This window comes from Colius striatus, chromosome 6 (genome assembly GCF_028858725.1).
Source record: "Colius striatus isolate bColStr4 chromosome 6, bColStr4.1.hap1, whole genome shotgun sequence".
NCBI lineage: Eukaryota > Metazoa > Chordata > Aves > Coliiformes > Coliidae > Colius > Colius striatus.
In genome coordinates this window covers 7,590,317-7,604,911 of record NC_084764.1, presented here as the reverse complement: position 1 = coordinate 7,604,911, position 14,595 = coordinate 7,590,317, and the positions used below count along the sequence as shown (strand labels likewise).

At 44.1% G+C, this 14,595-nt stretch overlaps 1 protein-coding gene across 1 annotated transcript in view; it reads left to right on the top strand.

The window, feature by feature from the left end:
• Positions 1–13,856, top strand: part of EXT2 (exostosin glycosyltransferase 2) — an 88,389-nt gene extending 74,533 nt beyond the window's left edge. Inside the window, exons 12-14 of the mRNA XM_061997974.1 lie at positions 2,805–2,933; positions 4,143–4,225; positions 11,095–13,856. Of these exons, the coding sequence (XP_061853958.1) occupies positions 2,805–2,933; positions 4,143–4,225; positions 11,095–11,233 (351 nt within the window). The 3' untranslated portion in view covers positions 11,234–13,856. The remainder of the gene's footprint in view (positions 1–2,804; positions 2,934–4,142; positions 4,226–11,094) is intronic.
• Positions 13,857–14,595: the final 739 nt, after the last annotated feature.

The following is a 14,595-nucleotide window of genomic DNA, read 5'->3' as shown; positions in this document are numbered from 1 at the left end:
TGTTTTTGAAGATTCAGAAGTCACAGAAACACCTGAGAAGCACCTGGTGGGAAACAGTCCCTGCACTCACAAAAAGGTGTTGGGATCATTAGCTCATCTGAAGTGCATCTACACCAATGCACAGAGTGTGAGCAACAAGTGGGGAGCTTGAAGCCATGATGCAACAGGAAAACTATGACATAGTGGCTATCACAGAAACATGGTGGGATACCTCTCATGACTGGAATGACACAATTGATGGCTACAAGCCCCTCAGGAGGGATAGATAGGGAAGGAGAGGCAGTGGGCTGGCCCTGTGTGTTAGGGACTGTTATAAATGTTCAGAACTTAAGTATAGTGATGATGGGGTTGAGAGTGTTTGGATTTGGTTAAGGGGCAAGGCCAGTAAAGTTGATTTTGCTGTGGGAGTCTGCTATAGACGTCCCATCCAGAGTAGTGAGGTAGATGAAACATTCTATAGGCACTTGGGAGAAATCTTGCAGTCACTTGCTATTGTTCTTGCTGGGGACTTGAACTTCCCAGATATCTGCTGGAAATACAGCACACCAGAGAGGGAACAAACCAGGAGGTTCCAGGAATGTGTGGAGGATAACTTCCTCACACAGCTGGTGAGTGAACTGACCAGGGAGAGTGCTCTGCTGGACCTCTTGTTTATGAACAGAGAAAGTCTTGTGGAGGATGTTGCAGTTGGAGGCCGTCTGGGGAACAGCAACCGTGAAATTATTCAGTTCTTTATTCATAGAGATGTGAGGAGATGGGGCAGCAAAACTGACACTTTGGACTTTCAAAGGGCAGACTTCAGCTTGTTTAGGAGATTACTTTAGAGAGTCCCTTGGGAGTCAGTTTTGAAAGGTACAGGAGTCCAGGAAGGCTGGACACTTCTTAAGAAGGAAATCTTAAAAGCCTGGGAACAGGCCATCCCACTGGAGGCAAAGAAGACAGGCCTGTCTGAAAAGGGAGATTTGGCTTAAAATTAGAGAAAAAAAAGAGAGTTATGGCCTCTGGAAGAAGGGACAGACCACTCACAATGAGTGCAAGAATGTTATTAGGCTACGTAGGGAGATAGTTAGAAGGTCAAAAGCCCAGCTAGAAGTCAAACTGGCTTTAGAGGTAAAGGGCAATAAGAGAAGTTTACCTAAATAAATGAACAATAAAAGAAAGACCAGGGAGAGCCTCCATCCCCTATTAGATCCAGAAGGAAATTTGGTATTAAAAGACAAGGATAAGGCTGAGGTGCTTAATGCTGTCTTTGCCTCATTCTTTAGTAACAGGAGCATTTCTACTGTGGAAATTCAGCCCCCAAAGCCAAGAGACAGGGGCAAGGAGCAAAATGTCCCCCCTACAACTCAGGAGGAGACTCAGTGACCTGCTGCTCCACATTGATGTGCACAAATCTATGGGGCTGCATGGGGTACATCCTGGAGTGCTGAGGGAACTGGCAGGGGTGCTTGCCAAGCTACACATATACAGGACAACCAGGTGGTCAGTCCCAGTCAGCATGGGTTTATGAAGGGCAGGTCCTGTTTAACAAATCCAATCTCCTTCTATGACAGGGTGATTTGCTTGTTGGATGAAGGAAAGGCTGTGGATGTTGTCTACCTTGACTTTAGTAAGGCATTTGACACTGTTTCCTACAGCGTTCCCTTAGAGACATTGGCTGTTCTTGGGCTGGATGGGCAGACACGTTCCTGGGTGAAAATCTGGTGAGATGATTGGGTCCAAAGAGTTGTGGTCAATGGAGTTAAATCAGTTGGTGGCTGATCATGAGTGGCTCGGTACTGGGGCCACTCCTATTGAACATCTTCATCAGCGATGTGGATAAGAGGACAGAGTGCACCCTTAGTAAGTCTGCAGATGACACCAAGCTGGGTGGAAGTGTTAATCTGCTTAAGGGTAGGGAAACTCTACAGAGAGATCTAGATAGGCACTAGGCCAAGGCCAATGGCATGAGTTTCAATAATGACAAGTGCTGGGTCCTTCACTTGTGCCACAGCAACCCCCAGCAGCTCCAGGCTTGGGGAGGAGTGGCTGGAAAGCTGCCAGGCACAGAGGGACCTGGAGTGTTGGTTGACAGCAGCTGAACATGAGCCAGCCGTGTGCCCAGGGGGCCAAGAAGGCCAACGGCATCCTGGTCTGGATCAGGAACAGTGTTGTCAGCAGGAGCAGGCAGGTGATCATTCCCCTGTACTCTGCTTTGGTGAGGCTGCACCTAGAATACCGTGTCCAGTTTTGGGACCCTCTCTACAAGAAGGACATCGAGGTGCTGGAGAGGATCCAGAGATGGGCTACCAAGCTAGGAAAGGATTTGGAGCACATCTCAGATGAGGAAGGGCTGAGGGATGTGGGGCTGTTTAGCCTGGAGAAAAGAAGGCTTAGGGGAGACCTTCTTGCTCTCTACAACTACCTGAAAGGAAGCTGTAGCCAGGTGGGGGTCGGTCTGTTCTCTCTAGTAACAAGCAATAGAACAAGAGGAAATGGCCTCAAGTTGCACCAGGGGAGGTTCAGGCTGGATGTGAGGAGGAATTTCTTTCCTGAAAGGGTTGCCAGGCGTTGGAATGGGCTGCCCAGGGAGGTGGAGTCACCATCCCAGGGGGTGTTTAAGTGGGTAGATGTTGCACTTAGGGAAGTGTTCTTGTGTTTGATAGGGCTGGGACTTGATGATCTTAAAGGTCTCTTCCAGCTGAAACGATTCTGTGATTTTGCCTGCAACCCACCCTTAGCTGCCTGCTGTTGAGTGACTGGAGCATTTCCAGTCCCACAGTTACTGTATTTAAAATTATCTTCTCTCTCCCTCTGTCTTGCAGTATTTCAACTATCTTTACACTTACAAAATGCCTGGAGACATCAAGAATTGGGTGGATGCTCATATGAATTGTGAAGATATTGCCATGAATTTTCTCGTGGCAAATGTCACTGGCAAATCGGTCATTAAGGTGGGACTTTTCTGCAGTTTAGCTTTGCACATTCTGAAAACATGATGTATAGGCCCTTATAATTTTCTTTAGCAGACTTCAATATATTGCTTCATCTCCCTTTTTCTCTCATTTGCCTCTGGTATGGTGCCTTGTAGAAATGCCCTTTCACTAAAACTTTTACGCTAACTGGGAACAGAGAATCGGTTTTTACCAGTTGTTGCTCATGGTTATTTCAGCCATCTAAATGAGGTATGAAAAAGGTAATTTAATTGATGGCTATATATATATGTGTGTATACACACCCACATACATATATTTTAACTATCTGAGATCACTAGAGGAAAGAAATTGCCAACTGTCCGCAGCTCGCTCTGTCACGGCCTGGCAACAGCTGATTTATAGCAATGTTAATTGCAGGAATGTTAATTGCGAGATCAGCTTTAAATGAACTTTTTTATCCCTGAATTAATTTCCTGACATGTTTCGACACGTTTTCAGGTCTGGACATTCACTCTGTACTTTCGTTTCAGAGTTATGTCAACTTGGAATGAGATTTAGAGGCCACCGGGCGTTACTTCAATTAGCGAGGTCCATTTTCCCATCTGTCCATCATCATTTACTGGGTCTGGTGGCTGCGTTTCCTAGAAAAGTCTTTAGAAGATAAAGTGTGTGTTTTTGCTAAAAAAAGGTTTTTGAGCTGCTTGAGGGCACAGCAGAGCAATTTGGCACCTCTGTGCGATTCGGGGTTTGCCAGTCAGCTATTAACTGGAGCGAGCAAAAGAGCGCCTGTTGGATTAACGTGACGGTGAAGTATGGGAAGCTGTATTTCATCGCTCTTATGGCTGCAAGAACAAATGGTGTTTATACAGGGACCTTGGCAGTGAGAAAACAGTCATTAAACAGGAATTAAGGAGCTTGTCATCGCCACTTCTTTTCGGTTACAGAAGGGAAAAAAAAACCCCTCCAAGCCGTTTTTATTGGGCCCCTGTGAGTTTTGCAGTCAGCCGGGCCAGATGCAGCTGAATGGAGGGGCTTTTTTTTTCCCTTTTCTTACAAAAAAATCAAGTTTAACTCCCTCCCCCCCCACCCTCAACCCCCCCCCCCAACTTTTTGAGACAGCTCAGCTTACACTGCAGGCATGTTCAGAGGTATCACACTGCTCTCTGTGCGAGGAGATTAATGTCCCTTCTGTTGATGCTGGCTGATATCTGGCATGCCTTTCTGCAGGTGACCCCGCGGAAGAAGTTCAAATGTCCGGAATGCACAGCAATTGATGGGTTATCACTGGACCAGACACACATGGTGGAAAGGTGAGTGACCACCTTTTATTCCTCTGATTGCCTTGTTCTGATCCTTGGAATCTTATCCTGTGCCTCATTAAATTAGGATCAAAAACGGTCACTGATTATGGTTTTGTAAGTTACCGATTTTGAATGAATGCCGCGTGGATTTGATCAGCGTAAGTCATTCTTGCAGTGGGTGATGTGACACTGAAAAGTGGGGAACTGCAAGAAAGGACTTCAGAAGGACATCATTTTTAGCAGCTTTGCTGTGAAGCATATGGGATACCTATATGAAATCCGGGTTGCTGGCAGTACTTTCGGGAATACCACATTTCTGGTTTACCATGGAAAATCAACTGGAATGATTGTGAGATTTTGATTTTAAACCAAATAGTTGCTACCTTACCAAAGAGTACCAAGGTTCTAAATTATCAATAGTGTTATTTGAACTGATCTTTTGTACATTATCTTGCCTCCAAAGACCGTGAAACACGTTGCTTCCACTAATGAAGCACTAATTTTTTAACAATGGCAACATTGTTATATTTGTGTGAAAATTCAGTTTTTAAATGAAATATATGTTTGGCAAGGCAGTGAATGCTGAGAGTGAAATACTGGAAGCTGGTAAGTAGAAGAGTTGTATTCCCTGCTTTACAGGAAAATGTCTTCCCAACCTTAACCAAGACACTAAACTTTCCTCTGCCTTGGCTTTTGGGTGTGTGAAATAAGGGAAAGTTTCCTCACTTTCACAAAGCTGTTCAACACCCATGTTTGAAAAGGGCTGTCAGAAAATACTGTGCATACTAATTTTTAGGTGGAACTAACTTGAGATCTAGGACTGACAGAGGCATTGCACCTTAATCCTCTTGGGCTGTCTCATCTCACCTAGAAGCTTTGGGAAAAATAATTTGCAGGCATGGAATGGATGGGGTGAGTAGGCAGGAGTAGCCACAGTGCTGGAAAAAGACCACCAGAAGAGGTGACAAAATGAAAAGAAACTTGATATGCATTTAAAATAAGTAATTTCAGATTTGCACTGAGACACATGGCATGGTTATATTGCCAGCTGTCATGTTAACAGTGGGCTTTTTTCTGTCCTCCTCTGCAGTACTCGTAGAATTGAAAATGTAGCTCTTTACTGGCTTTTTAGCCATGTAAATGAGATTTATTTATTGTAATATATGTAGGGAAAGAATGCAGAACTGGTTAGTAGGTTGGGGGTTTATTTACAAGAAGAGTGCATATTTACAGGAAGAGTTTGATATGTAAACATACATTACACAACACACACAAACACATAGTTTGATTACTAACCAGGTATCGTTACTAACCAAGTATCCTGATATCCTGACATGCAATGATTGTGGGAAGCAGGTTGAGGGCAATTCTATTCCCCTTCTGCTCTGCCCTGGTGAGGCCTCATCTGGAGTCCTGTGTCCAATTCTAGGCTCCCTAGCTCAATAGAGACAGGGAACTGCTGGAGAGGGACCAGCGCAGGGCCACCAAGATGCTGAGGGGACTGGAGCATCTCTCCCATGAGGAAAGGCTGCAAGAACTGGGGCTGTTCAGCCTGGAGAAGAGAAGGCTGAGGGGGGACTTTGACAATGCTGATAAATCTTGAAAGAGTTAGTGTAAAGAGGATAAGGCCAGTCATTTTTGTGTGGGGGCCAGTGACAGAACAAGGGATAATGGGCATGAGCTGAAACACTAAAAGTTTCACTTAAACATGAGGCGAAACTCCTTTGGTGTTGAGGTGAGGGAGCCCTGGCACAGACTGTGCAGGAAGGGTGTGGAGGCTCCTTCTCTGGAGGTTCCCAAACCCACCTGGACACGTTCCTGTGCCCCTGATGGAGGGGCACCTGCTTTAGCAGGGGGTTGGGCTGGATGAGCTCTGGAGGGCCCTTCCAACCCCCACCATTCTGGGATTCTGTGTGTTGATCATGCCAGCGATTGAGGAGTGTTATGGCCAAGGTTAGTGACAAAGTATTAGACAGGAGTTAAAATAAGGCTGGATTAAAAAAAGGAGTTTGCAAGACTAAAGTAAAACATATCCCATGAAAATGGTAAAAACTATTCTGCAGAAAACTTCTTAAGGAAGGGCCTGGAAGCTTTGTGGATCTTAAATGATAGCTGAAGGGGAAGCATGGGAGGTTGTGGAAATTTTGGTCATGAACTAGGTCCTTATTAAGGTAAACACTACAAAAAGAGAAGATGAAATAGTACTTTTTGCTCCAAAGTGCATTATTATGCAGGGTAAAGTTCACATTTCCATGCCTAAGGCAATTCTTTTATCCTTGGAGTAAAGTATCATTGACAGTTTATTGAGAACATGTTTAAACTGTTACTTTACTTCTCTCTAGTTTCCAACAGTGGAGATGACTGAGTTGTAGGAAATGTTAGATTGATTGCAAATCCACATGCTTTTATTTGCAAGCCAAATAAAAGTACATGCTGGGATAGAATTTGACTGCAGGAATAAAACTGGGAAGATAGGACATATCCAGTTTGGGTCTATTCAGGCTTCATTTTGAAGGTCACTGATGTCATACTGCAACTGCATGCCTGCACCTAATACCTTCTCACCATGTGTGGTTATTATCTACCTTCAATGTTAAGGGAGTTATTTGAAAATCTGGAAAGGTTTCTTGTTTTTTTTACTCTTCTGAGGTAACTATTCATTTTAAATGATAAGTGATAGCAACTCTCAGAGCAAATTTTACTAACTTGGTGAGTAAGGCTTTTATGGTTCATATCATAGACTCATAGAATGGTAGGGGTTGGAAGGGACCTTTAGAGATCATCTAGTCCAACTCCCCTGCAGAAGCAGGTTCACCTAGATCAGGTCGCATAGGAACATGTCCAGGTGGGTCTTGAAGACACAAGTATACACATATGTGTGTATATGCACACATTAATTGTTTTCAGGGTCAGAAGAGAAGCTGAATGGGATGCATCAAGGAATCATTGTCATATTATAAAAGAACAGCTTTGTACAGACAATTTTACATCATTGAGTACCAAGAACAATACCAAAAAGCCATTACCAGCTTCACTTGCAGCTTCCCAAAGTGCTTGACTCCTTGCTTTCTAGCATTCTGAAATAGCAAGCAGGTAGTCTGAGCTAATTTACTTGCCTGTATATCCAGGGATCAGCCTACTGTTTGTGAAACAGAGTTGTCATGGGCATGTACAATGTTTAGTGTTGGGTTTCTGGTTCAGAAATAGCAGAGAGATGCCCAGCAACTGCCTGATGATTGTTTTTTTTAAAGTGTAAAAAGCTTTGAGAAGTCAATCGGGGAGAGCTGTCCACAAGGGACATTTAACTAACCTGTGAGTTCTGCTGGGCCTTTTGACACTTTCAGCAGAGACGAAAGAAAGATGGTGCAGTTGAACTGCTTTTGATCAATGCTGAAGGATATTTACAGCAAGTGATGGCAAAGCCAGCACTGCTGTTCCTTCTGCTGTATAATTTCTCTGAGATAAATAAAAGACTTGATTCCTTGGGGTTATTGAGCTCCGTTGTTAAAATACATTAACTAAAGAGAGAGATGAACCTAGAATCCCCTTCTTGCCTACATTGGCCTTTACATAGAGTCACAGAGGAAGCTGTAGGAGGATCTCATAATCCCTGTATTTTACAGATGCTGTTTGAGTAGCAACCTGCCTCTAACACTTTTGCATCTGGCTCTCAAAAAGGGGAAAGCTCTGTAAAATGCAGCCTGTATAGTAAATGCAACACAGGGCTGAGCTGCTTCTGCAGCAACATTAGCAGCAGTGTCTTATTTAGGACATGTAAGTATTTGTTAAAGTCAAAACAGGAAGCCATTCTCTTAAGGGGCAAACTGTCCAAGTAACAGTTGGCCAAAGGTGCAGTTACCTTGACAAAAAATATTTGAGTGATAAGGGAGAGGAAACTGATTTAGAGACACCTTAAAGGACAGGAGGTTCATTAAGTCTGCTAGTGGCTACAGGGCTCTCAGTTTCTGAGTTCATACAATCTTAGCTCCTTGTCAAACACAACTGCATGTTGTTGTGAGGGTGAGAAAAATAATAAGGGGTTCCTGGAGGCAAACATGAATTTGAAAAACTGTCAGCACAGTCAAGAAAAACACCTTTCCTCCATATTAAGATGGCATGTTACATTCTCTTGGCTACCTAGCTTTGAATGTATAACCTTCTAGATAAGCTTTCTGGTTTATGTTGTCCAAAAGTGGCAAAGGCTTTAGAATTTGAATGATTTAGTTCAGGAGATAAAATTTTTTGAGAAGAGGTGACTTTCTTTCAAATAAGTTCTGTGACTTGTGAGTGATACATTTCTTTCATCTAAAAAAGCCTGGGTTTGATCTTCGAATTTGATAGTTCCTGAGGACTAACTTTTCTGGTTCGGGATCAGTGATTAGAACACACTGATTTTTGCTTTGTCATTTCCTTATTTTGTTAATTTCTTTTAACAATGAAGTGGCTTCTTGGTGAATTAAGGTATTGTACTGATGTGCTTGAATGACCTTGCCATTCAGAATAAGTTTGGATCTAGAAGGATTCCATCTTGATATTTTCTCACAAGATCTCATCTTTGATTTGGGACTGGTCAGTTTTGGGATTGGGATTTGGGAAGAGGCCAGTTTTGTCCGCACTTTCCACTGAGTTTTGCTTTTTGCCCTGAGGGTGCTGCGTAGTTGTGGCTGTGACAATGGCTGCTCTGATGTGGCCACCTGCCTACCAGGCCGCAGGCTGAGATAACGAATGCATTTCACACAGGCCACCAAGCAGCTGTTACATTACAATGTCTTTCAGTCATTACTGTCAGAAACGGGATTTGAACCAGTAGACCAGAAGTATTTTTGTCTTCCAGAAACCAGTGAGGGACAGCAGCTGTGCAAACTTCTCACACGCATCTCCCAGTGCATCTACCTCCCTCGCCTGTGGGGTTTGGGGTTTGCCTGCCATGAAACTTCTGTAATACACACAGCCTGGGTTTGCAGTTAGCCACGTCTCTGGCTTTGTCTGAAAATCAGATGTGTTTAAAGTATTTCATGTTGGGCATCTTGTGAAGGCAACAGAAAGTGTTCCTGGAGAAAACACTCTGTTCCCTTTCTCCACATTACTGTGACCTTTCTGTGCCCGGGGTCCAAAGCTCACCCTCCCCTTGGGTCACCTTACTGCAGATGTTGGATTTGGGTCTCTTCACCTCAGTCCTGACCGATGGCTCCTTTGCTGTTTCAGATCTCTGGCTACCCTGGAGCAGTGTTTGTGCCAGGTCTGGAGGTTGCTTCCCACTGCACGCAGTTTCTTCTTACACTCACAATTCCATTTCATTTGTTTCCTAGCACAAAGATTTGAATCTGAAGGTAGGAAGAAGTAGGGGGGGATGAAAAGGTAGCAGAAAGTGAAACAGCTGCATTTAGCTCTATAAATATTTTACTTAGGTATCACCCCATGTGAAGTAGTTTTCTGACACTTTTCTCAGGCTGGAAAATGGCCTGAAATCTGACCATTATATCTTGAGACAGCTCTGTAGAGATGCAGCACTTGAACAACCTGGGCTTTGTGTTTTCCAGTCACTTACTCTAGTTAAGGAGGGAGTCAAGGGATGGCTCAGAGGCTGAAGAATTAATTTTGAAAAGCAGTCTTGCTGTCCCATCTACTTCAAAAGAGTATTTGGGGCAGTGTTGAGCAGTCCCCGTCACAAAACTGTCACACTCAGTTGGCGTGATTGACCGGGTCTGCTGAGGAAAATTATCCTGGAGCCATAGTGACCCCCTAACCCTTCAGAGGGGTCGGGAGAGGGTGCAGTGGTTGGAGAGTGAGAGATGCTCTCGGACTGCCTGCAGCACAGCAACCTCTGTAAGCTGAGTCAAAGTACTCATTCCTTTTTGTTATTTTTCGGTCTCCAGACTGACCTGGTTTGGTGTAGCTGTCTCTGTTACGTGTTAGGGACTGTTGCCGTGATTCTTGGGGACTTGGGTTCTTAAAGCTATGTTATAAAGTGCTCAGGTGACTTTAGCCGAGTGCTGGCTGAGGTGAGAAGAGCCACCTTCTCCCTGCCTCGTTTCCACACGTACCGTGCCATTCAGACAAAGAGTTAAGCAGCAATTTAAGGTTCAACATCTGTTTGCTTGTTTTTTGAAGCACGTGGCTGTTCCCTTCCACAGCATTGCTCACACCTGAGGTTATTAAAATTGAAAGAGTCATCAATGGTCAGGGTGGGTTTTTTATGTTAATGTGATGCCTTACTGCTGGACATCTCTTTATTTAAAATAGACAAGGAGAATAAACTAGTTGTCTTCATTTTATAGTTTTAATTCAGCTTCTCTTTTAAGTTACAGTACAATGGTTGCTGCCTGTACACTGGTAACAAACATTTTGTCAGTGGAGCTAGGAAGGTATAAACATGAGGCAGGTTTGTATTTGTGGGAAAAGACAGAGGTTCTGAAGAGCCCTGAAGAAAACAGACTGGTTTTAGAACTCTGTTTTCACAGAGGCTTGGTGTTTTTTGCAAAACCTTTGTTATGAGCTAAATTGACCCAACAGTGGCCCTTTAAGAGACATGTTGGCAGTTAATCTGTTCTGGTTTACAGCATGTACATTGCTTTAAGAATGACTGGAATTCTGGGGGGAGGGAGAAGGGAAGCTTTGACCTCCATGTGCACATGTGCTGCTGCCAGCATCGCCTTGCTCGTCTCTGTGATTAAATGGATAAATCAAAGAGCACCAGCTTCTTTCCAGTTCTCTCTGCAGTGAGGCTCTTTTTTATTGTTATTATTTATTAGTAGGCAGCTTGGCTGAAGTACTTCCCAAGCACAGAAGGCGAGGCTTCTACCAGTTGCGTTGGTGTGGGAGCTGGTAGGCAGCCTGCTTTGAGAGGTTCTTAATTACATTGCTTTTCCTTTCACCAGGTCTGAATGCATCAACAAGTTTGCCTCTGTCTTTGGGACCATGCCTCTGAAAGTGGTGGAGCACCGTGCTGATCCTGTCCTGTACAAAGATGACTTTCCTGAGAAACTGAAGAGCTTTCCCAATATTGGCAGCTTATAAAGGCAGCTGACAACCCGGAGCGATGAGTGGCAGCTAAAAAGGTGTGATGAGGCCCTGAAGAAAACAAAGCACTAAAGAGTGGGTCACATCTGAGGGAGATGGGAGTTCACGTTGTATCCTGGTATGTTGTCTTCCATTTACATTGCACAAAGGCATAGTGGAAAGCTGAACAACTGCTGCTCTGTGGCTCACAGAGGACTCGAATCGATCATGGGAAATGTCACACATGCAAGCTTTCTCCAAAGGAAGCTGTTGCACCTGGAAGAGTGAAACAGCATCTTGCTCTCTGCCGTCTGACTGGCACCACTGACCTCTCCTATCAAGTGTGCTGCAGCCCTCTGGTTTGTAAGCATCCATCCCTCCAAAGAACTGTCTGCAACACAGAGCTGCTTGCTTTTGGGAGGAGCCTATTGCCTGTGGGATTGCTGGGCCTCTGTCTTTTGAGCTTAATTGTTGGTTTAAGTAATTGTGTATCAAACATTTTCTTCTTCGTGGTGAGACAAATGTTTGTTTTCTCTCTTACAACATCAGCAACAGAAATCTCTGTGTTTTCACAATGTTTAAAGGGCAAAGCATTTTGTGTTACTGGAATCATTTTGATGCAAATTGAGACAGGCCAGCTGGGAGACCGGTCTCCTTGGTCTCCTTCAGAGCAGACACCCACATGACACAACTCCCAAATGCTGAACCTCTTTTACCAGAATAAATCTCAGGTTTTCTGCTGCACCCATGCAGGAGGCTGTGGCTCTGTGTCTAGTTGTATTAGACAGAAAAATATGTATCTTTTTGTCTTAAGTATATTTTTCTCATTTTCATTCTCAAAGCAGCAGTCAGGTTGCAGCTTGCATCATAGCCATAGGTAGCAGCAGCAGTTATGAAGTACGTTTTTTCACATCTGAATCCTCTTCAGCAAGCAGTAGGTTGTAGTACTGATTTGTAAAACAAGTTGACAGAAATCCCCAGTTACAGCTTCGACCTGCAGGGATATGTGTATGTACAAGGCACTACTAATGCACACTTACAAACTGCCATTGGTGGAAAAAAACTGTGGAGGCTTTGCCTGTAATTTAAGGAACCCGCTGGCACAGGTTGCCACTGAAACATACAGCTTTTGGAGAAGCTTTACATTGGAATTACTTCTCAGTATGGAAGTGAACCTGAAGTATAATGTGAGAACATTAGAAATAAAACTGCCTGGACTGTTACTCTTGCCCTTTGATATTAGAGATCTGATCCCAAGTTGGGCTGAGAAAGGAATCTCATCTCATTTCTAGCTCCACTGATAAAAGGTTTGTTCCCAGATAAGGGTGATTTCACTGTGTTTTGAAACCTCCATTCCTGCCAGTTGCAGACATCCTACTTGATGGGCCGTTTTTCTGCTATGCTGGGAGCAACCTTTTTGCTCAGATTTTGCCAAACCCCAAACAATAGGACAAGTGTTAGGCATCACACAGTTCACCCCCCCTCCTAAGCTGGAGACCCAGCAATGACAGAAACCAAATGAAAGTCAGGCTAGAAACAGGAAACATCTGCTCCTATTTGTCTCACCCCCACTAAGACTTATCTTATTGCCCAATGCAGTGATGTGCTGTGAATGAGAATCATATTGGAACAATAGCTCTAAGGGGATGCTTCACTTCATAACTCCCCTGGGATGTGCCTGTAAACTGTATCAGCCGATTCTCTGGGAACCTTTAATTACTAGTAAATGGGAGGGGTTTTGGCTGCAGTCTTTGTGTCATTCCTAGGTTGCTGTGGGAGAGGGTGTTGAGGAGCTGTTGTAGGGACAACAACTGCTGTCTGCACAGGGAGTGTCAAAAGGTAGAGGAAGGTTTGTCACTCGCTGTTTCTCCTTTGCAGCCTCTCATGTTCATTCATATGAACCTTCCTTCTGAATCTTCCTGTTGATTTGTGTCCTGCTGCTTGAGCATCAGGAGATACTGGCATATTTCCCTCGAGGAGTTTGCTTGCAAAGGGTAGCTGTGACAGTGCAGTAGTCACTGCAGTTTTGGCTGTTCTTTTGGGGCTGATCTCAAGCTTGGCAGGCCTTAGCAGTTTAACTGAGTTACAACATCTTCCTGTCATGAAGCTGCTGTGGATTCTGGGTTCTTTCTCTGTAAGCCAGTAAAAAAGTGCACGTTTTACAGAGAATCTTAAAAGACAAAGTGGATTTAGAATAGTTGGAATATTTTTAGGTGGGGACAGCCTAACCAGCCCCTCTGAACTGTGTCTCAGGTCAGTAAAAAGGCAACAGGCCTTGCGCCTGCATCCAAAGCAGCTCAGTGGGATGCCCCTACCACAAAATGTCCCTTGACCCTTTTCAGTCATGTCTTGTCCTTTGGCTTCTTACAGTTGCTTTCACAGGGCCATCTCATTTAGGTGGCAATTTGTCTGTCTTTTGTGCCATGGAGAAAATTGGGCAATAGACTGTAAAAATAAAAAGAGTCAAATGTCCTACTTCCCCTTTATAATTGTGGTGTTCTTGATGCAAAATCTATTACCTGTACCTCTGTGTCTGATTTGAAATGGGTTTGTTGTCAATCTTTAAGATAATGTTTAACTTTTCATTGTATATATGTTATCAAAAAAGGGTTAATATTGGTATATTAAAAAGTCAATCCAAGGAGTGTTTGTTGTATTTATTTTACTTCTGGGGTGGCACAAGGGTCTCTGCTCCCAAGTAATGAGTGATAGGACAAGAGAAAAGGGCCTCAAGTTGTGCTAGGGGAGGTATAGTTTGGAGTTGAGGAAGAGCTTTTTCCCTGAGAGGATTGTCAGCCCCTGTGCCAGGCTGCCCAGGGAGGTGGGGGAGTCACAATCCCTGGAGCTATTGCAAAGCCGTGGAGCTGAGGTGCTGAGGGCCATGGGTTAGTGGTGGGCTTGGCAGGGTGAGGGGAGGGGTTGGACTCGATCAGCTTAAAGGTCCTTTCCAACCGAAACAATTTCATGATTCTCTAAGGAAACATGGATGCATTTATGAGGGAGAGCTGCAGGGACATGCTGTTTCGCTGCATAAATCTGTTTTAAGCTTGAGTATCCACACAGCATGTTTTAGAGAGATCCATCAATGTTTAGTCTTTCCCTCAACTGGAGCTGGATGGGGGATGGAGTTGGATGGTTCTCTTTGAAGTAGGAGTTTGCTCTGCACAAACTCATCCAGTCACTTTTTTGGGGAGAGTAGTTGTTACTCTAATTTTCTGCCAGGGTTTGACAGTAGCATTTATCTTGGAGAAATAAGGAACAGATCCTTTCTCTTTTTGTGAAGAGAGGTTAAAGGGGTTGTGCTCTTGGGTAAAGAGCTTTGTCTGAGTCCCAGAGCTGGCGGGATCCAGAGGGGTGGCAGCTCTTTGGGAATCTATCCC